The sequence below is a fragment of the Chaetodon trifascialis genome, chromosome 17 (genome assembly GCF_039877785.1).
Source record: "Chaetodon trifascialis isolate fChaTrf1 chromosome 17, fChaTrf1.hap1, whole genome shotgun sequence".
Classification (NCBI taxonomy): domain Eukaryota; kingdom Metazoa; phylum Chordata; class Actinopteri; order Chaetodontiformes; family Chaetodontidae; genus Chaetodon; species Chaetodon trifascialis.
The window spans coordinates 11,573,199-11,596,602 of record NC_092072.1 but is presented as its reverse complement, the minus strand read 5'-3'; the positions used below and the strand labels follow the sequence as shown (position 1 = coordinate 11,596,602).

The window sequence follows — 23,404 nt, the reverse complement described above, 5'->3', positions numbered from 1 at the left end:
AAATAGTCACATTACAGTGCGGTCTGATTTTGGTGATGACTCAAAGGTTAAAATGCCAATTTTCAGATTTCTACATAATTCCACTGCTCAGTCATTAAGGATACAGCAACTGTCGCACATGACACGCACCATAACATAAAGAAAAGCAGTACAATGGCAACAGGCACAATCATGGTCATAGCAAACACCCACAAGACACATAAAACCCCCAAAACATCCGCTGATCTTATAATTATCTATGTAATATATGAATTATATGTAATTGCTTTGACAATGTGGTTTCTGAACTGCTATACCAATGAAGCTATCAGACTATAGTCAGTTTCATTTGTACTCACAAATAAAACCTCTGCCGCAGAGGGCTTTACAATCTGTGCAACATATGGCTTTTTAGATCCTCGAGCTGGAAAGGAGCCTAAAACTATTCAACTTGGGAAGAGCAACAGAGGAGGGGAAGACATGCAAAAGGTGTTGTACACACTGAGAAGACAGAAGAAGCAGCAGTAAAACTATGATATGGAGACACAGAATGAGAGGTTTCTGAGCTGTCTATGACATCTGCACACGTTAAGTGTCCTCTATTGGTGTCTGTCTCTGCATAGCACTTGCAGTGTGCAGCTGAAGTAATATAAATGTCACTGTTTAAATATGTTGTCTTTAGTGCCCGCAGTTGTGAGGTGAATCTAAGGGGATAAAAGGGGGCAGAAAAGCAGAAAAACATACTACTGCCACATAAAACTAAATGTGTTTTTAAGGGGTCACCAGCCATTCAGGTTGGGAATGACTAGTCTAAAAAATGCATTATGGTCTGAACACTCACAGGCTGCGCAGATCTGGACCTCTTTAATCCTACAGTGACATCTAGTGGCCCAAACTGGAAATCGCTGCTTTAGTGATTTACCACTGTTTCTCCATCATTAAAATTTCATCTCAGCTTGTTTGGAAGCTAAGCAGGACATGTTATATTGTTATTTGAGGAAAATAGGAAATAAAATCTGAATAAGCCTCTGCACCACAACATTTAATGAAACCTCTGGACGTGTTTCTCACACAAAATTCCATCACAGTGTCCAGAGTGCGCAGTACTTGGCTCCTTGTAGACGGATTCAGAGCGCTGCTTTTGCTCCGGGTCATGGGAGTGAGGGGCGGGGATCACCGCGGAGCTCCTCCTTCTCCAGGCTGCCGTCACCGGGGCTGCTGGACCGGAGCAACTCGGCATCCACAACCAGCCGCCGGCTGCAGCTCCTCCGTGCTGAGGGAAGACTCGGTGCAGCCAGGAGCTCTCCCCCGCCTCTGCCCGTCACCTCTCACGGTTACCGACATGGCCTCCGACGGCATGGACGAGCGATCTCCGCTGCTGTCGGGCCCCAACTCCGAGAATGTGACCCCCACCGCCCCCCCGTACCTGCAGGATTCAAGTCCCCGAGGTAAACACACGACACGCAGAGCCTGCCGCTGCCTGCATGCTGAATCATTTTTGGGCGTATCGAGTTTGTGCGTAAATAAAACTGCAGCGAGGCGATGCAAGGCAAGGCAGAGGGAAAGGTGGAGCCTCAACTGTGAGAACTGGAGCAGTGGGTTAGAGAAGAGGGGCCTACAATAACAGCAAGCTCTTGTTTTTGCTGCAGAAATGCTTACATCACGACCCGCTGGGGCCTGTGGTGTTTTGGGTCTTCACCAAAGAAAAAAAAGATACGAGTCGTGATGAGGCACTGCGATGTGGGCTTCAATGTTTGATTGACGGGGGAGAAATGACCCGCTGCGGATGGAGACAGCCTTTTGTCCCAGCTGCAAATCAACCAAATGCCCAGATGTGGCTTTTTGTGGATGGATCCTGATCAATAGCACGACGTGATTCAAATGTCATAGTGTGACGTAGAGCTGTCAGTTTTCTCGTTTGCATGACTAAAAAAAAACAAATGTCTGGCCTTTATCTCGCAAAGGCAACTTCAAGCTTCTCTTTCATGCGTTGCATCTTTAGCACAGGACAAAACATGTGCAGTTAACAGCCAGAAAAACTGACACCGTGTCCACATTTTGCTTAGTAAACAGACGAATGTAGGTTAGAGTGCCATCATGCATGTATGGCTGAATGACCCAGGTAATTACAGCTCATGAATCCTCTGCCTGCTCCCTGAGAAGCTGCTGTCAGCTCTGGCCTTTGCACTGAAAACAGTCTGATTAAATTCTGAATTTCTGAAGCAGAAGATCAGATTTGGAGTTGGGGGCATACGTGATCACACGTTCTTTCTGCTTTAGTAGAAGAAAGTTCCCTCTTCCTACAAAAACATCCAGATCAGACTCTCCCATCAAAGGACTGTGCTTTGTTTTATGTTTTATTTGAGTGACACGATGAATTACTGACATCTGATGTACATTTAGCTTCACACACTGTGGTCTTAGTCTCCTCTGATTGTACCTGTTTGCTGTAACATTTCTTCGCCTCAGCCCAAATCAATGGATTCATTGAGCGTGTAAGACTCTTTTCCGAGCATTTCAGGTCAAACGGTCAGTATCAAGGGAGCAGAAAAATGAACATTTTGTTGCTGTGAAGCTGTCTAATCTTGCAGAATTCATATTTCCCCACCGGATTACTTGATAGACTTAAACTCTGGGCTGTAATAACCTGTGAACTGACAAGCTGTTTGGATGTTAGCGCACCGACTGACTAAAAGCCTAAATGAATGTCAGAATATTTCATAGCCCATTTTCTCCTCCCTCCCTCTCTGCAGTCTGGATTATGGCTAATTCTGGTTTCTCTGGTTTGCTGGGGTACAATCCTCCAGCAGCCAATTTGTAAGGTGGATTAATTTGAGTCCAAGATGCCAAAAAAACTGAGGTGTTTTCCTAAAACACAATGAAGGTGATGGAGAACTGAGGAGGAGACGTTATTTCCACAGTAACAGTAGCAGCAGTAACAGGTAGAGATTCACTGTTTGCAGGATTTCCCCCAGTGCTCACGGCGTGGTGGTGGTGAGGGGTGGAGACCAGTGACCTTGGCTGCATCTGAATGCTCAGATAGCTCGCTGTGCATCAATTTTGTTGCAACTTGCGCTCAAATTGCTGAACAAATTGCCTGGAACAAAAGCCTGCAGCAGTGTTTTAATCTTGACAGGGATACATTTAAATATCAGCTTTGCTTCCATTCAGAGACAGTGCTTTACTGGCAAAGCTGTTAAAATGCACTTTTTATTCAGAAATGTTCAAAGCGGAGATGGTAGCAAAGTGTTCATTCAAAGGTCCAGCATCTGCATAATTTATCCTCATGCTGTGAGATATGGCTTGTCAGGGAAGTGTTAGTCATCCAGGATAACGATGCAGCATTACTCTGGTGATATTCTATATTTTTGTTCTTGTCAACAAATGCAATCTTAGGACCAAAACGGACTATGAAGTGGTTTGACTAACAAGTATTTTCCGTGGAGCTAATGCAGTCACACAGTTACACACAGGCAGGGGTGTGCCATATCAAAGTGGCATCGTATGTTCGCCTCATGGTCATTAATCTGAGCATAAACAGATAAATTTAGGCTGAATCATCATCTGTCCAGACAATCATTTATATCATGTCATCACAAACATATCTTGTGATATCATATTAATTTAAGGCCATATCGTGAAAGTAGTCCCCAACAAATCCACTCTTTACTCCTGTTTGAGTAGCATTTGTTTGAAACTGCAGTGTCCAGCTGCTCTAGGAAATTACTGAGCATTATTTTGAAATTGAACTTTAAATGTGTGGCCTGTTTTTAAAGATTTATATATTTAGTGTGAGCTGATGGGCTGCAAGCAGATATGACTGAGATGGACTGATTCACTGCTTGTTTTGACGATAAGAAAAAACAGAATAACACGAGCTTTATCCTTTAACCTTCAAGAGGTTTTTATTTCATGCCACATGGGCAACAGAAAACACCCCCGAGCTCTTTAGTCTGCATACCGGCCCCTCAGTTCACCATCCCTCACCACAAACCTCTAGTCCCACAATCATCCAGCCAGTAATGGCACCAGCCAGGAAGGACGTGATAGTAGAGCGCCTTCTCATGTTACGCCTGGCTCTGAGGACAGTGACGGAGAAAACCTATAGCTGCCATATTGAGTTTCAGATGTGCATTGGGGCAGCAGAGAGAGGAGCGAGTAGAAACAGGCCTCTGCTGAGATTCAACAGAGAGAGAGCTGACTTTAACTGCTGATGTTCAGCATTTATTTTATATGGTTTAAGAAGAGACAAGCTTACATTTTGGACTAACTTTGATAGACACCACCATGTGCTTCCTGCACACAGTAGGAGTTTTCAGTCTTTGGCATGCTTTGGTTGTATTTGGAGCCACCTTTGCCCAGTCGTAGACGGCCTTTCCCATCTGTCCCTGTGGTGTCGACCGGTTGAGTCTCTGAATCTCAGAGCCAAGCCTGTTCACCTATTGACTCATCTCGTTATCTCATTCAGGGTGAGACAAGAAGGAAATTGGTCATTTGTCAGATTAGATGCCTCCTTTGTGTTTGGTCAGTAGACTGAGGTCAGTCTTAACAAGCTCTTCAGCTCAAGAGACTGTACTGGTCATTTGTGATTATCGGTTAACCTGGTGGTCATTTTCTCAATTAATCGATTAATTGTGTGGTCTGTAAGATGCCAGAAAACACTGAAAACTGCCTCTGACAATTGCTGTAAGGCCTGACCCAACGTCCCCAAGACCAGCTCAGTACTCAGAGATATCCAGTTTCCTGTCATGGAAGACAAAAGCAGCAACTGTTCACATCTGAGCAGCTTGAACTTGGGAATTTTTGGGGTATTTTTGCATGATTGCAGATACAGATGAATTTTCTTCTAGTTTCAGGGGTAAAATACAACAACAAATGGCTGAATTCATTGAATGTTGAGGGTTACATTAAATGGTTCAAAGGAGATTTAAGATTGTTGCTATAGTATCACGCACATTGTAAAGTATGCAGGAATACAGCAGTAGTAGTAAAGGTTGTGACTGGTGCAAATCTATGGATTAAACGTATTAAAACCCTGAGAAACACATGGAATGTAGACTAATTACAGAAGGTTAATGTGGGATTAAACAGTGCAGAGTTCATTTGAACTGTTGTTAGTTCACAGTAGGTCTTTCAGTCATTAAGAGAAAATATTTAAGTCTGTAACACCAGCCGTTTGACCATGTTGTTTGTGGACTGTAAAAGACTAATCACTGGCTTTTCTTTGTTTCTCGATCAAAATACTGCTTATTAGCCTCATTAGCAAGTCTAAAAACACCTGCATCTTTCTTAAAAGTCACAGTCGGACACCATAAGACATGACGTGTTTACTCTGGCCACGTATTTATGGATAAACTCTCCTACATATTATTTCCAGATGCATCTCAGATGTTACATCATAACGTACTGATCCATCCTCAGAAGACTGGCTCATATGTTGCGTGTTAGCTTTGTCAGCAGCTTGGCAGTGTGTGGATTTTACACCATCACCGTGGTGTCTCAAAGGGCCCATTGTTTCTTTCTTAAACATGCAGAGTGCTCGGCCCCTGACAAAGAGAGAAGAGTCACATGTTGAGCAATCAGAGCCGTACACGGCCTGTCATGGGTTTGCATACTGTATGTGTTTCCACGCTGCCAAGGACCTACCGAACACTGGGATGTGATAGTTACTAAAGAGGGTAATGTTTGTGTGTTATATGCTTTTTTTGAGAAGGTCAGTTAAAAATGATCCCTACTGGTCATGTTAGACCGCAGCTCCCCTCTATAGCTGTAAGCTGGTTTGTTCTTGTATGTTATATCGTAGTTTATTATAAAATTAGGGCTGCTTTTCATTATTCGCTAATTTGCTAATTATTTTCTCAATTAACTGATGAATTTCTGTATTTATAAAATGTGCAGTTCTTGAAATTTTTAGAAAATAAAAATGGTAATTTTCCAGATCTGATGGTGACATACTGAAATGAACAAACGACAAACCTGAAGGTACTCGGGTAACAGTGATGTCAAACAGAAAAAGCTCTCTGACACTTAATATAGTTCTTGTGAAGCGTCCCACCAACATGTACTGTGATAACGTCTGTTGACCAAACGCAGCTCCTCTTCTTCTTCTCTCACCGGACGCACAGATCCAGGTTAGTTCATGATGTTTTATAGCTGCATGCGATTAACAGCTGGCCGTGTGTCTTGTGTGCTTTGCCCTCCTCTTCTCAAAGCCGAACTACCTCCTCCTTACACAGCCATCGCCAGCCCCGATGCCGGCGGTGTGCCTGTCATCAACTGCCGAGTATGCCAGTCGCTCATCAACCTGGACGGAAAGCTGCATCAGCATGTGGTCAAGTGCACTGTCTGCAACGAAGCCACAGTAAGTGGAGGCCGGCGTTGAGGCTGGTGATTGAGTGATTGTTGGTGTTGACATCGCAGAGACGTTTAAGTTTGTGTTTTATATGAGCTGCTCATCGTTGCTCTCCTCTCCTCTTTTTTACAATCAATCATTTACACGACAGTCAAATCCAGCTGTAGCTGAGCGCCCTCTGAACACATAGTTTGTCTGCAATCAAGAGAGAAACATTAACTTTAGATTACAAACTCTTGACTGTTCATCATGGCAGCATCCAGCTTTAGGGCCCTATCAGATGCTGATGTAGACATCTGTCACATCCGTCAATCAGTCCAGTGTTAAGAGCTCCGTATGACTTGAACGAGTCGCTCGTGTCTCAGCCGGAGTAACTGAAAGCTTTGATGGAGCTGTCAGTGGAGGCAGCAGGGAAAATGAATGGCTGTCATCACAAGAGCTCGGGTGGGAAATGCCATTTCTCGCTGCCTGATATTTGTGGTGCTTATGCGTCAACATAGCGATGGTGATTTTCTGTCGCACAGGATCCAAAGCAGTGCACAGTGTTTTTCCTTCAGTTGTTGCGTCTCAGGTCCAGCAGACATAAATGTGAAGCCGCATCTCGTGCTGAACTTCTCTACATACATTAAACATTTGTCTTTGCAAACGCCTCTTTTACGGCTTTGTTTGTGCATTAAACACCGTTTCAACTGAGCTGATTTTGATGTGTTGCCTTCCAGCCCATCAAGAACCCCCCTACAGGGAAGAAATATGTGAGGTGTCCCTGTAACTGCCTGCTCATCTGTAAAGACACGTCCAGGAGGATAGGATGTCCTCGACCAAACTGGTAGGTGGCGGCCTGTCAAGTTCATTTCTCATTTCTTGGATGTTTGCTTCTTTTCCACCAACATGTTGGCACAGAGAGAGCCTCCTTGTATAAGACAAGTGATGCCTTTTGTATAGTTTTATGTCTTTATGAGCTTTTATAATCCTGTCTTGATTAGGTTGTAATCATAAGCTTGTCCTTGTCTTTGTCCCTCCGACAGCAGACGCATCATCAACCTGAGTCCGGTGATGGTAATCCCTGAGGAGCAGCCCGCCCAGCCGGCACTGCCCATCCAGCCTGAGGGGATGAGGGTGGTCTGCGGACACTGTGGCAACACCTTCCTAGTACGTAAACCCGCCCGGACATCTGAGTTAATCCATCACAGAGTTGCTCATGCAGAATTTTGTTGCTGTGCTGTTGTTGGTACGTGCATATTAGTAATCTTGAGAGCCAAACCACAGCGTGTTCTTCATTACTTTCTAGAGTTGTTCTGGGTGGTAGAGCTTGTTGTTCTGTTTATCAGGATTACCTTCATGCCAGTTGTTGACATACATATTCTTTTCTTTTCATATTTTATCCTTGCCTGACTCCGTAAAGATCCCATTCCCATCTTAAATTACATTGTCCTCTTGTGCTGAGGATACTATCAGTATTTTTGACATGCAACACTTTCATGGAGCTTTGAACACCTTGAGGTATTGAGTGAATATGGCACTGACTCACATGTCAAAATCAGTGGTTTTGTCCTCTTAACGTGTGCACACTGTTGCTTGCGGCGTCTGTAGGGCAGTGAGGACGCCAGGTCATCCCAGCCAATGTCTGGCCTCCCCAGCGATGGCTCTCCCCCAGCACAACAGCAGGTTGAGAAAGCTGGTCGATACTGGTGGACATATTAACAACAGCCTAACCCGCTCCAGTTAAATCTGCGGCCTTATTCACACTGGTGACGATATGACTTTGTGCACATCTGGCTTTGAAGAGAGCCTCTGTTAAAGAGTGAAGTGTGTAAAACTGGTTTAAATTCAGATGGTTTTGGCCTGAATGTTTCTGAATCATTTGAATTTTTCATCCCCCCTCTGAAGCCAGATGTCAAGAGTCACATATTAAACTCGTGTCAATAGGACCTTAAATTATGCTGATCTGTGATGGGCTAAACTTTTTCATAACACTGCTTTTTTAACACCAGAACCCCGACTAATACACCATAAGAATCATTTTAGATGCTAATTTAGCCAACCTTTAGCAAAAATAACAAATAGATTAAGAAGCTGCAGACGGTCATAACTGATCATGTCCGATCATTTCCAGCAGGTCTTGTGTTGATTGTTTTAAAGCACCGTTACTGTATAATGACCGTGTGTTAACAGTGTTTCTCCTTCTGTATCCTCACAGTGGATGGAGCTCCGGTTTAACACGCTAGCCAAGTGTCCCCACTGCAAAAAAATGTGAGTCCATCAAACCTCCATTTAACTCAGTGCACAAAGGTCAGAGTCAAACGCACATTTTACTGTCACACTGGATGTTCAGTCACAGTCAGTTGTACATGCAGTTTATTTTACTTTTAACAAATATTAACGCAGGCTTGATGCTCCCTGTGAAGGCAAGAATCTACAGCTTCTTTTTCATGTTGAATGGAAAGAAACGGAGACCAATGGCTGTCAAAATATATTTGTTTTTCTCAAACACAGTAAGCTCGAACGTTAATTGTAGTGTGAAGCATGAATGAGTTGCAGAAAAGGGGCTCAAACATGCAGAATGACTGGTGTGGCCTCTGAGGGCCTGAATACCCTGCAGCCTTGCTGGAGCTACTGGGTGGGTTTAAGCCATAGACTGGAAAAAATACTCATGTGATGTCACTGCAGCTTTCTGAAAGGACTTGTTGCAGCTGAACTTTGCACCACCGAGTGTTGAATCTTATAAGACCCGGTAAATCAAGGTGAACCTGCCCCAGGATATCCAGCTTTAAAGCCAGGATCTTAATCCTGGAGCATTCATTCACCACCACGACATGCTGTGCATGAGAGGAAGCAGCATGTTTTAAAACACTGACTTCTTGTAGAAAAAGACTTCCCACTTCTGCACTGGCATCAGCTCTCAGCCACGTACACCAGGTTTGTGGTTTGGTTTCATACAGCTTATTAGCGATGTAAATACTTTCGGCTTCCTGGCTCTCGCTGCTGGAGAGGTTAACAAGTGCTTACTTTATGGATAAGTTCATCGCAGTCAGACGCTGAGCTTTAGAGGTCTGGACTTTGTAGTTGCTGGAAGGAGAAGCGGGGAGGGGGGTAACGGAGGCTAATAAGACATGTGACAGGAATTAGAGCCTGGCCTCGGTACATGTAATGGTAATGGGGTGGGATGGTTAAAGGGGTGAGAGGTGGTGGGAGGCCGTTGAGAGGTCTGAAAATGATGCTGAGACATGCTGCAGCCTCTGTGTCTGTCTCTTCTCTGCGCGTCTGTCCCGCTCTGTGCCTCTCTGCCATCTTTTATTTCAGATTTTGACAATATCTCCACTTAAATGTCTTTTCTTCCCTTTGTATCTTCCTCTTGTCATCTCCAGTCGCAGTAGTAGTAGCAGGTGGAAGAAGAACTCTTAGAGATCATTTACTTGAGCAAAGTAACAATACTACAGTGCAATACTCAAATACTCTCAAAATCTTAAACTTATTTAAGTAAAAGTACATAAATTATAATTAATTATATTATACAATTATAATTATTATTTTTATTTATTTATAAGCATTTAAAGTACAAAAAGTAGAAGTACTCTTTATGCCCATTTCTATCCATCCATCCATCCATATCCACCCATTTCTATCCATCCATCCATCCATATCCACCCATTTCTATCCATCCATCCATCCATCCATCCATCCATCCATCCATCCATCCATATCCACCCATTTCTATCCATCCATCCATCCATCCATATCCACCCATTTCTATCCATCCATCCATCCATATCCACCCATTTCTATCCATCCATTTTCTATACCGCGTATCCCTTTTGGTGCTGGAGCCTATCCCAGCCGTCAACAGCTGAGAGGCGGGGTACACCCTGGACCGGTCGCCAGCCGATCGCAGGGCACACACAACCATTCACACCTAGAAATTCACACCAATTTTAGAGTCACCAATTAGCCTAATTAGCCTCCTCTGTGGGAGGAAGCCGGAGTGCCCGGAGAGAACCAACAGGAAGAACATGCAAACTTCACACAGAAAGGCCCGACCCGGGACTCGAACTGGCAGCCTTGTTGCTGTGAGCGCACTACCTGCTGCGCCACCGTGCTGCCCTTCAAAATAACATCTATTCTATTATTGGATCATAATGATTGATGCATTCGTGTGTTCATCACTGAAATGTTGCAGCTGGTGAAGGTGAAGCTTGTTTTAATGTCTTTATATTCTGCTTGGTCACTTGTGAATTTCATCCCGGGGATCATCTTATCTTATCCGTAATGTTTTATCATGTATTTGTTGATAAGTAGTTAAAGTTATCAGCGAAATGTAGTGGAGTAAAAAGTGCAGTATTTCCCTTACTTTCCACCACAGAGTAGTAATTATTTGTGTCATGCACAGACAAGCCTCACATGAGCTTCCACAGCAGAAGCGCTGCAGTGCTGAAACATTTATCAGACAAGAACAGACGACATTAAAAATAAAACATTACTTTGCAAATTAAGATCTTTCTTTCCTCTCTGACTTTTACAAATAAAACATGCAACAGAAGCGTTTCCTCACAAGACTTTGAAAACCATAAGAAGACTTTCAGTGCACCTCTGGCTGCTCAAACCTTTAAAATCATCACTTGAGGAGAAGATCTGCTCCACTTGTAGTCACAGGTCAAATGGATGAGATGGTCAGGTGGTGCAAATGTAAACAGTGAGCAGAACAAAGAGGAAACGTGAAAGCAGGAGGAGATTGAAGGTAAGAGATCAGGTGATCAGGTCGCCTTAAGCCATCTGAACAGCAGCCACTCCTGAAGAATGCTTGAGTCCCATCACATGAGAGGCATGTGAGAGCAGAGAGCGGGAGGAGAGTAAAGTCATAGTGAAGCATAAAAACGGATGCCAGTCTGCTGCTTCGGGGCAGCGTATGTGTTTGTCAGAGTCTGAAGCCGTTGAGATGCACATCATGTGACCGGCCTCCGGCGCTTTCGTGCGCAACTTGAAAAGAGGAAGAGAGGGATTTTTTGGCTCTCAGGATTGTCGGGGGGGCTGCAGAGTGAGATCACTGGGACGAAAAGGGTGGGGCAAAGAGAGTATGAGTATCACGAAGTGTGTCTCAAAAAATGAAACTCCTCGCAAAGATAAAGCTCACTGCAGCGTGTTTGCTTGTGTGACCTTATACAGGGGTTTCAAATTTTCAAGTTTAACTTGAACTCAACTCCAACCATAAACATTTACAAACACACAAATAAGACAAACAAACCTAAATCTAAAATGTATACTGAATGTCTGTGTCTGTCTTCCTGCACTGAAACCCTCTAACAGCCTTTTTTCTGTCTTCTGCTTCTCCTCCTGCAGATCCTCTGTTGGCAGTGCGCTCCCTAGGAGGCGCTGTTGTGCTTATATAACTATAGGAATGATCTGCATTTTCATTGGAGTGGGTTTAACAGTAAGTGCTGTCTTTAGCTTCTTTCTGTTGATTGCATTTTTTTCAGAACGTTGAACGTGTAAACCAAATTGACGGTCCCATGCAATACTACTTTTATTTTTTCATTTTGGTGCAACTTTTCTTAGGAAGTGGATCACTGACTGCTCACTCTCCGCAAAATAAAAGTTTATGAATGTAATCTTCATCCCTGGTGCTGACCTCTTGTCTTCTTCTCCTCTGTATTTACAGGTTGGCACTCGGGGCTTTGCCAGTCGCTACAACGCCACCTACGTCTCCTGGGCGTTCGCCTACCTGCTGGGCCTCATCTGTCTGATACGAGCCTGCTACTGGGGTGCGATCAAAGTCAGCTACCCGGAGAACAGCTTCGCCTAGAGCGGGCTCGGCGTGGCGCGGCCCCGCACGGCTGGAAGAACAACCCACACCTTTAGTTTTTTTCATCTTGTTCAGATTTCAAACCGGTCACGTTCAGCGGAGCGAAACGTCTGGACGGGAGTGTGCTGAGGACGCGTTGTGCCTGTCTGAAGAGGTGTATGCTGGAGATGTGTCCTGTTGTGTTTGTGTCTGAAATGTTTCAGAGAGTTTTGACTGGCTGAACAAACCTAATGTATGTCCATCGGTCCTCCTACTCGTCCACAAGGACTCAAATCCTGCCCAGGTTTTTGCCAAAATCCAGTATCAAGCATTTAAAGCTGATTTTTCTCGATGAATGCCAAATGAGCTGATTTAAAAAAAGATAGTTTAGCAAACCGGCTGGATTTGGTCTTTCTGGACCAGCTTTTTCTGTCTTTGTTTTTCAGCAGCCTGACTGATGCCCACATGATTTCTTTTGTTACTGACCAGACCAAAATGAGACAACCTCCTACAAACAGTTTGCCCATTGCACTACGATTATATGCAATTATATGTGTTGTTTTGCTGCTAGTTTAACTCCAGCTGCAGGAAGCTGCGTATCCATACTGTATTGTAACGTTTACCTTGCCTGTATACACTGACATAGTACTGCTATATGATTTTAACTCTCTAAATGATCGATTTTTAAAAGAAATCCTCCTTAAATACCCATGTGTGCCAACTTTGCTGCCCAGTATTAGTCAAGAAGAGCATCAGGAGCTTGTTTTTCTTTTTCTTTTTCTTTTTTTTTTATCAGTGATCATTTTTTGTGCCATGCAGCTTAATTCACTACAGCAATAACCCTTTTATTGGAGTTAGGTTGAACCGTACCTCCCTGTGCTCTCCACTGCGTTTTTGTTGCCTTCTCTCTGGTGGAAAATGAAAACACACGTTTGCATGTTGACTTGTTTATGTTCTGTTACTGATCTGGTGTTTTCTTCTGTTTCGGAGAGGTGGCTGAGGCGTACAATGCTCCTGTCTTTGCTCCTTCTGCCTGTGAGTTAGAATGTAAACCCTCCTCCTCCTCCTCCTCCTCCTCCTCCTCCTCCTCCTCCTCCTCCTCCTCCTCTGCTTATATCGACCGCTCTATGACCTCCAGTGAACTCTGTGCTAGCTAGCATCGCTATAGGCTAACTCCTGTCTCTTGACCTTGACCAGTGGGCACAGTTCAAACTTCTAACCTTGTTTTGAATGTGATGATGATGTTATTGATGACGATGGTGGTGATGAAGCAGAAAATAACGCTAAAAAAAACAACTTTGTACATAGATGAAATTCAGTACTTGGAAAACTGTAGTGAGAGGTGGAAGGAGAGGGTGGCTTGTGGATCTTTTTAAAAATGATAATTTATCAATAAAATGAAAAAACTGCCCGGATGTTCTGCTTGCTTGTCAGCTGTGATGCTTCAGACACGTTTAAAGATGCAAACAAAAACAACAATAATAATACAAATGATATGACAGTATAAGATTTTTCATATTAGCGCGTTTAGTCAAGTAAAGGATCTAAAAATGATTACGTATAGACATATAAAGACGTTGAGTTCTGGCTCCCTCTGTCATGTGTTGAAAAGGGTTCAGGTGAAGCCGTACACTGTGTGTGTCGGTGTCCTCGCTGTGTGCAGAGTCCATGAAGGGTGAAGGACAGTCTCCTCCCTCCACGTTCACCTCACACTGTTTATTATGTCAGCAGCAGTCTGGGGAGACAGACCTCTTCACTGCTTGGAAATACTGACAATTTAGTGTATGAATTCCTGCTGAGTGGTGCTGTCAAAAAGTAGCTAGCATTTCATATTTAAATTACTGTTTCCCATTAACTGCAATGCAAATGCCTTCCTTTGTTTTCCCATAGGATAAAACCAGGGAAACCAATTAAAGCACAATTCATTGATATTCAGATATTCTGTGTGAATTTCATGAGGAAATATCAGAGTGTATACTCAGCACACAGACTCTTAATCCTCTACTTTGTGCTGTAGAGTCTTTTGTGATGAAAGTCTTTTCATATGTCTCCTTCTTGTGTGGTAATACAGGCAGATTAGCTCCACTGACAAATATAAGTGAAACATCTATATATTGTCTAGCAAATGTAATGATATGATGAGATTACTTGGTTAATAATAATAATAATAATAATAATAATAATAATAATAATAATAATAATAATAATAATAATAATAATAATAATAATAATAATATTTAGCTGACACTAAATTATTATTTTTTTCTCTCCAATTTAAAATCCCGAGTAAATCCCAGCAGGGTGAGTAGCTGCAGTACTATACACGTCCACAAGGTGGTACCATTAGCAAACATTTAATAAACGTCTATATGGAAGTCTCACTGTGTGCTATGGTCTTATATATATATATACACATATACACACATATACACACACACACACACACACACACACATATATATATACACATATATACACATATATATACACACACACACACACACACACACACACACACACACACACACACACACACACACACACACACACACACACATATATATATATATATATATATATATTTGGATCATCATAACATTCTAAACAAATATTCCTCATCTGTCAAACTAAATTATAAGGTGGTCTGTTGTTTTTAGATGTCCTTGCAGAAAAATAGTCAATCAATCTAATAGCCAGGGGTAAAAAGGTTTAGGTTCCTTCTACATGACGAGAAACGCACGGCATACACAACAATATATCGCCTTTATTTATGACCAACAGATTGTTATCTCAGTTTGACACATTAAATACAGAAACAACAGAATAATGGTTTAATGAGCTCCCCAGAGCTGCTACAATTGATACAATTAAATCTGTTTTTCCCTCTCTCTCTCTCTCTCTCTCTCTCTCTCTCTCTCTCTCTCTCTCTCTCTCTCTCTCTCTCTCTCTCACACACACACACACACACACACACACACACACACACACACACACACACACACACACACACACACACACACACACTCACTCGCTGTGTCATGCACATTCACTGCATGCTTCAGCTCTCGTGATCTACCCTGGGCTGCAGATGATGTCACGTCACACACAGTGATGATGTCAGATCATCAGAGGGGTCTCTGTCTGATGAGGTCATTGCTTTCACGACGTCACAGCGCCGTCTACGAGTGTAAACAAACACGCACACGTGGGCTATTTCAGCTACCACCTAACTATGAAGGAACATGGAGGTCATAAAATTAATACTAATCACCATGACTTCACAAGTTGAGTCTGTATGTGTGTGTGTGTATGTGTGTGTGTGCTTCCTAATGTGTTAGCAGGTGGCTGTTTGCTCTCTGCACCAATCGGTGATGATCTGTGAAGGGTGCTCCTCCATGTTCAGTTGTTGTTGAGGACCCACCATGAGGCTGCAGAGGAGACGCAGGAGAGGAAGAGAAAAAAAGATGACCCCAATCAATTAGACATTGAACACATTCCACACACACACACACACACACACACACACACACACACACACACACACACACACACACACACACACACACACACACGGTGAAACAGGTAATGATGCTTGTGAGGTAAGATCTATTTATTGTAAGCATGCAGGGGAAAAGAGGAGCTGATGAAAATGTCAGAAAAGTGGACAAAATCGATTATTGATTGGTACTGATGAAGCATTTTCATGGTAAGTCCATTAGATGTGACTGAAAGCTTTGTGAGGTTAAGTAAGTTGGACACTGTGTTGAGATTTTTTATTTTCTAGTCTTCATTTGCTTATTTAATTGGGTCATTTGAGGCAAAGGTTGAGAATGAAGCTTCACGCTCAGACTTTATTCACATCATACTTTCTTTATCTGCTCATTCCAGCTTTCATTGAAGTCTTACACATTTACAGGGTGAACTGCTGACATCAAAGATCTCCCAGCATGACATTCTGGTATCTTTGGCGTCTGCCTGGAGTTTAAAATGGAATTCTGAGGGTATGAGGATCGTTTCTCTGCACAGCATGCCTTTGTGATTGATGATGGACCTACTAAAGGGCACCTGAGGCTGAAGTGTGTGATCGGTGCGTTGAAAGTTAATTCATTAGGTGTGGTGGGTCTGAGTGTGGAGAATAACACAGGAGCTGTAATGGATGTTCTTACCAGGAACCAACATAGTGGTTATGGCCTCGGGAGTTTCCAGGAAGTCCACGTTCCCCCTCTGGAAGGTCTTACTGTAGTTGGTCTGCAGGTGACTGTGCAGAGGAGACAAGAAGAGTCGCTCACTGATTGTAATGCACAAAGGTGTCTTCCGTTAAAACGAAACCTACTGATATTTCAAGCCAGGTGGTTGAAACATGTCACATTTCTTTTAAAACGGGGGAAAACAAACCAGCCATAAGAGGAAAATGTGGTAATTTTGAAGAACTGGGGTCACTGGGATAAAAAAATTAGGCTTGCAGTGACCTGTAGTGAGAGATGAACAAATTTTCCTTTGTGTTCTTTTGTATTATCCTCTCCGTATCTCTGCTCCCATTGTTGTGATACTCTAGTTTTTCTCGTTAGTTTCATTAAAGCTTCACAGAGTGCCTCGTCACTGAACACGGCGTGAAGCAGACCTTCTCTCACTGAGTTCAAGCCGAGCACAGAACATAATTCGGGGTTGAACAGGCCGCGGTGCACTGGTCATGATGCATATGGCGCAGGCGCACACTTACTTCTTCCACACGTTGTTGTGCTCCCAGAATTCATAGAGAATGAAGCGTGATTCATTTGCCAGCCGCTGCACTGCGATGCTGCCAAAATGCAAAACAAGAGAGAGCACAAGTCATGCAATCATTAATTAGTGCGCTGCATCATGTCCCCCAGCCCTGCCTCCCTGTCTGAATTGTGTCCTCACATTATGATCATACAGTGTTTCGTCAGAGGATTTAGTCTCATTTGAACTTGACTGACTATTTAGAGGAATGGTCGTGACAAAGCACATAAATGTCGCGCTGTCCTCTGGGCTGCTCAGTGTTGTCTGAAACCGAAGTGACAGTTAATCTGTGAGGTTTTTTTTGCTTAGAATGAAGTTTGCCACAAAGCGTCAAAGGGTGACAAAGCTGATCTTTAGCTGGAGGGAAAGAAAATGTTCTTTCATCTACCGACCCGCTGTGCTGTGGTCTGGTGTTGCACTAAAGCCAGAGCGTGTCTTCAGTTTTAACAGGAGCAATTTCACTGATGGCTGCATTTCTGTTTTAAAGGTGCAATGTGGAAGAATTGACCACCTGTCCAAGGATCACTCCAAACAAATAGGGGGCAGCGTATCACCAGAGTAACCGCTAATTGCTGCTCACTATATGGCTGTAGCTATTGACTGCCTTTAGCGAAGTTAGCTGTGCAGGCGGTGGACCTATGAGTTGACGGAATAACTCCAGGCTGCCCTGACTGGGAGAGGGATTGTTAGTGTTTACACGGCGGCTTTTCTTTTTATTTTCTGGCCCTTCTTCAACATTAGAAAGTACAGTAGAGAGAATTAAAACAAGAACATGAGCATAAACTGACTGTAGACATCCAGTCTGGGCGCAGGCACACTCCATGTACTGTCTGAGAGCCAAACGAAACTCCTCCAGCTCCTCCTCCAGCACCGAGAGCTGCCTCTGGACTATCAGGATGTGCTGTGAAGACAAAAACAAGGAAAGGCACGCAGAGTCAGAAGGTCAGGATTTGCCTCTGGCGCAGGACGATGGTGGGAGACGTTCAGAGATCTTCTGGCAGGGTTTCACAGCGGCTCAGTATGTTGCCAGAAAGCTGGTGACTAATGCAGAACTGTCAGGTGAACACTGGGACCTTTTATAATATGATTTATAATACCTAGAATTCAATCTCCTGGCATCCGAAACAAACCAAGAAGATTTATATTATAAGAATATATTTGCCCTGTTTTCTTACACTTTGGTACCTGATGGAGAACAACTAGAGTCTGCACATCTATTGGTGTGTAAAGGGGTGAACAGCAGGGAAGAAGAAACAGGAAGACCTGGTGTAATCATGACAATGGAGAGCCTGCTAATCGTTCCCTGCTGATGAGAAATTGTTGACAGGGGCAGAGAGGCTGATGGAAACAGGAAGTGAACGGTCTCCCAAGGTAGGCTGTGTGTGTGTTAATGATGTCTGTGTGTGAGTGACAGATAAAATGCCTCAGGACTCGGCTAATTTGGGAGAAACGCAGTCACACACTCAAGGAGACGCGTGTACTCATGCATGTAAACACACACAAACGCAGTCACACCATCACACATCAGCGTTGTATCGTCAGTCATGACTGGTTTCCTCTCTGCGGCACATTTATTCCCAGTGACACAGACCAATTACATATTGATCAATTCACACACAAGCTGCACCATCTGCGTCGAGCTGGTGATGCGACATGACAGCACCATGTAGCATTCATATGCACGGTTTCATTAATACCATAGCATTATTATATTTGTGGTGTACACATTGTGATACCGACCAGTCCTTTAAAAAAACGTGCATGTATGTGAAATTCGTAATTTCATATGAGCAGCTCTCTGGTTGCAGCCTCTCAAGTGATCCTTTTTTCTCTTTCATATCATTATAATGTGAATCTCTTGAAGCTCAGGAGAAATTCTGAGAGACATTTGAAATTGGCAGATTAATCAATAATGAAAAGAACTGGTTGATGCAGCTCTAGAAATTTTCACATTTCACATGTGAAATCTGCAGTTTTGCAGGAGATGCCATGTGTCACGTGCCTGTGAGTGAATTTGTCCCATGTGCTTCTGTGAATGACTCTATGTGTGGCTTTCACACGTCATGACGTATATTTCACTTGAAACATATTAAAATGACACGTGTCTGCAACATGTGAACTTATCACATGTGTGAAATGGCCAAAATCTACTGAAAATGATGCTTTAAGTGAAATGATCTGAAAGAGATTTTTGTGTTTTTTTCCCCCCACATTTCCTGTTGTGTCTATCTTTAACAATATTTAGAGGGGTCTTAATTTAGATTTAGATTTAATTAATGAAACATTTTCCAAACCAACACCTGTAATGATTGATTTTCGATTGCATGTTTTGGGCTCTGCAAACCCTCTTCCTCCTCTTCATGTGAAGAGAAATCCTCCTGCTGTGTTTGTATTGGTCTGCTGATTGTCACTGAGTCACTCTTCAGCTACAGAGAGTTTCTCAGCCATGAAATGAGTGATATGAAGCTTGGACAGAAATAACAGTCTCCCTTTGCTTTGGCATGTGGGCGCTGAGGTTAAACAGAGAACAATAACACACACAACAACACCTGTGCACTGTGTGTTCAAGGTTAGAAACACACTCACTTTGTATATAAGCCTGGTGGACATCTAATTTCCCAGTAAATTTACACAGTAAATATATATTTCAGGCTGAAGGCATTTATTGGCCATAAAGCATTGGTGTAAAGTATTCAAGCTACTTCATGGGGACTCTCTGTGAGGCTCACTCTACACAACCGAAAGTCTGCTCCCTTACTGTCTATGAACTTCTTCAAAACTGAGCCTTAAACAGAAAGATTAAACGGCAGACAACGCAAAGGAAGAGGGTGAGTCGCCTCTGTCAAGTTACATGCCTGCTGTTGCTATGACAACCGCTGAGCGGTTATTATCAGCGTGGCCTCCCTCTCAGTAATACTCCACCACGTGAGACCAGGGTGACAGAGTGGTCACTGCAGCAAAACAGCAGAAAAGTCAATTAAAACTAACCGATTTGCTCTCCAGGACTTCCTCTTCCACTGGCTCCAGGCGAATCTCCTGCAGAACGACAGCAGAAATATACACAGAACAACATGTTCTTCTGAATTTACATCGTTTCACACAGTCTCTATCAAAATGTCTCGCCACATCCATAACTTACTATAAAAACATCAATTATAGCGGACCACGTGGACCACGACTCTCCGCTTCCACTGGGAGTCAAATAAAGAGCCTGACTGACTAATCGATAACATAAAATAAAGGATTAAACAAAAATAAATCAATCCAGTAAAGGGACAAAGCTCTCCTGGGTTGATATACCCAGTTGCACTATATTTGGAGCTCGGAAACGTCTTCTGAAGTGTCAGTTTACAACAGATTTCGTGCTACATTCAGCACATGCAGAGAGCAGCTGTGAGAGTTTGTGTGCAGCTCATATTTCCCGTAAACTTCACATATGGGCATGTGTTTGTATGTGGGAGGGTGTTGAGTTGAGGTACTTTGTTGATATTGTTGTGAGGCCATTTGTTGTGATTTGTGGTTAATTTGCGATGTAAAGACCAGATGGGAGACGGAGATGATAAAAATAGCAGAAGCTGAAGAGAAAAGAAGAAGAAGAAGGCAGGAAGGAGAGGAGAGTGTGAGGATAGGCTGAAAGAAAGGACGCCACCTTTTGTTCCAGACGGTCAATAAGCTTCTGCAGTCTGTTGACCTGGATCATCCACTGGCTGTCTTCATCATAAACACCTAGTGGAGACACACAGAGGATGACTTTCAGACAGAGAGAGGTGAAGCGATGAAAGCTGCTGCATACATCTACTGTATTTTAAACACATTTTCCTACATTGATCTTTTTGAAACGGCCAGAAGACGTTCTTTTCATGTCATTGGAAACGCAGAACCGTGGTAATCAATAGAGAAGTTTTTAGAGGCTCTGCTGTTGTGTCACAGATCTGCTAGCAACCATGGCTGGTACAACAATGGAAACCTGACTGTGTGCAAACAACAGTGAAATACAAGAAACAAACCAGGCTGGAAAATAGAAATAACTGCAAGAAGTGAGTCTAAAATGGGTCTCTACTGATGGCAGCAGTCTGTGAACCCGAGAGCTTCGAGCTATTGTTACTTTGTTGGAGGACGTCAGGTGACGCTGTGGTGGTTTGTGCACTGTGGAGAGGTGTGGGGCTTTGGTTCCTGTGTGTCCTTTTGTGGCAGAGGCTGGCCGTGGTTCTCCAGGTGGTTTGGGAGCTGGATCCAACTCAGCTGGGACTCATCACAATCAAGCACAGCATAAAGACTGTGGACTGCAGAGGACTCGCTGCCAGATTGTTTCTGCTGCCGAGTGGTAGAGTTGGCTGTTTTACTTGTGCTAACTGTGAGCAGAAGTTAATGTTGAGTCTTTGTTTCTTTGTCCAGTCTAGTCTTTCTGGACTTTAATCCATCTCCCATCTCCCCTTGTCCTTCATTATCCAGTCAATAAATTCCTGTTTTACCCTTGCTCCCTGTCTGCATGTCTGCTATTGGGTCCAAATCCTGCCTTAACACAACAGATGCAGTATAAAGAGCAAGAAAGTCCTCATTTGGACAAGGTGGGGTGGATGGATGGGTCAAACAAACACTTCTGTGTGAAACCAAAAGTCAATGTGGACTCATTTTAACTTACATAACGTACTTAAGTTACACCACCACCACCACATATTTAACGCATGATCTGTTCTTAGTAGTTTTGGTGCCTAAATTTAACCAAAGTGTGACTGTTTCACAACGTTATCAACATGAGGATGAAGGTCTGGTGTCAAGCAGGTCCAGACGATCGTTGGTACTGTCCAACAGTGACATGTGTTGTTTTGGGAGTCACTGGCTGTCAACTGGCTGAGGTATGATGTGTTGCCTCTTTTTTCCCCTGTGGTATCAAATGCGGTATCGAGAATCAATAAGCATACTAGAATCACTTGAGGGATCAACTACTCAGAGAAAGTAAAGTGAATTGTGGGTGGTAGTAAATCTTTTGCTGATTTAGTTGTCTCCCTGTCAGTTTGATTGGTAGACATCAGTGCAAGTCCTCTATCATTTCTGAACATCTAGGTACGTTAGTTGGCTACGAGCTGATTGATGAGTCCTTTTCACAGAAGACATTTTGACGTGTTGCCGAAAGAAAAATGCAAATAAATAATAAAATGGCTGAATTCCATTCAGCTGCTTCAGTTTCAGGGTCTTGGTATTGTTCATACTGGCTCACTGTCGCAGCTCACTGGGACACCTGAATGCAGCAGAGCCGTTGTTAATGGTAGGACGGGTTTACCTCAGTGAACTGAATGTAAAACATAAAAAACAGTAAAATCACAATGTGATCATTTGCAAAATTACTGCTTTTACCGAGCCCATGTTGTAACATCCTCGTTTGTGAACGGCTGAGCCTTTCCAGGATGCCCCTTTCATACCCAATCATGACATTATCACCTGTTACCGATGAACCTGTTTACCTGTGGAATGTTCCAAACAGGTGTTTTTGGAGCATTCCACAACTTTCTCAGTCTTTCATTGCTCCTGTCCCAATTTGTATGAAACATGTTGCTGCATCAGATTCAGAATAAGCAGATATTTACAAAAATCAATGAAGCTGATGAGTTAAAACATTCAATCTATTGTCTTTGAGCGTATGTCAAAAAAAACATCAGTAACATAATGTAAGATAGCATCCAGTCACCACATGTACAAGCAAACTGATATGCCTCTCTGTCTCTAGTGATTGTATCAGTAATAATAAAATTAGAAAATTGACTTTATCTGTCAATTTCCATTTGCATGGGCAGTAAAAGTACTAAGGAGGAGAACCTCCACAAGAACTCTGTGGTCATTTGCCGGAGAATTTAGATCGACACACAGGAGCACATGAGGACACAAGCCTCCTCTTCAGCCTCTCAGTGTGTCACTCCTGTTTCTCTCTCATGCCGACACGACGTTCCCTCCCCTCCTGTGCTCGGCTGTTTGGCCCGTGGAGACACACTGGCTCTGGTGGAACACAGTTTTTGCTGCCGGCATCTACAAGACAACATAACTCCACAGTGGAGCGCCAGGAAACGCAGCAGGACACGCTGAAACAAAAACGTGGTACTGCTGAGTTACACAAACATACAAAGAACACATGAAGCCACCTGAATTGACGAGGCTGAGGAGAGGGTTGTTGGGAGAGAGGCTGCTGTTCCTCTGAAGCCTGCGATTGGAGCGTCGACCCGACCACTGGATGGACAAAACCTCTGGCTTCAACGGGCCCTGCCTGGAGGCAAAACAGGGAGATGATTATTCAGACATCACAACATTTGAGCATATTCACTTTAAAACTTGTTGTGACTTTCTAGCTTTTGTAATATTGACATTAAATGATTGTTTCTCTGCATACACCGAATGACAGATGGGTCCCACAAAAAAAGATTCTATTATTCTGGATTTGGTCTCAAAAATAAACACAAAATGTGGCTTTGTAATTCAATTAACAACATAAAACAGAAACTGAGGAGGAAGTGCAATATGAGGAAATTATTCTATGTACTCATAAGTGA

General features: G+C 43.2%; 2 protein-coding genes across 4 annotated transcripts in view; one reads left to right on the top strand and one right to left on the bottom strand.

Moving 5' to 3' along the window:
- Positions 1-1,071: 1,071 nt before the first annotated feature.
- Positions 1,072-13,514, top strand: pip4p2 (phosphatidylinositol-4,5-bisphosphate 4-phosphatase 2). 3 transcript variants are annotated; one of them, XM_070985198.1, is made up of 8 exons: positions 1,193-1,427; positions 6,192-6,340; positions 7,051-7,157; positions 7,357-7,480; positions 7,922-7,996; positions 8,529-8,581; positions 11,663-11,753; positions 11,982-13,514. In XM_070985198.1, exons 1-8 carry the CDS (start codon positions 1,322-1,324, stop codon positions 12,123-12,125), a joined length of 849 nt encoding a protein of 282 aa, XP_070841299.1. In that variant the 5' UTR covers positions 1,193-1,321; the 3' UTR covers positions 12,126-13,514. The 3 variants fall into 3 exon arrangements, with proteins under 3 accessions (XP_070841298.1, XP_070841297.1, XP_070841299.1); XM_070985197.1 differs by lacking the exon at positions 7,922-7,996 and having other exon boundaries at positions 1,072-1,427; positions 6,216-6,340; XM_070985196.1 differs by lacking the exon at positions 7,922-7,996 and having other exon boundaries at positions 1,115-1,427.
- Positions 13,515-14,848: 1,334 nt separating this feature from the next.
- Positions 14,849-23,404, bottom strand: part of necab1 (N-terminal EF-hand calcium binding protein 1) — a 33,514-nt gene continuing 24,958 nt past the window's right edge. Inside the window, exons 7-13 of the mRNA XM_070984380.1 lie at positions 23,000-23,121; positions 20,515-20,591; positions 19,854-19,901; positions 17,654-17,766; positions 16,825-16,902; positions 16,271-16,362; positions 14,849-15,532 (exon numbers count right to left, since the gene is read on the bottom strand). Of these exons, the coding sequence (XP_070840481.1) occupies positions 15,504-15,532; positions 16,271-16,362; positions 16,825-16,902; positions 17,654-17,766; positions 19,854-19,901; positions 20,515-20,591; positions 23,000-23,121 (559 nt within the window). The 3' untranslated portion in view covers positions 14,849-15,503. The remainder of the gene's footprint in view (positions 15,533-16,270; positions 16,363-16,824; positions 16,903-17,653; positions 17,767-19,853; positions 19,902-20,514; positions 20,592-22,999; positions 23,122-23,404) is intronic.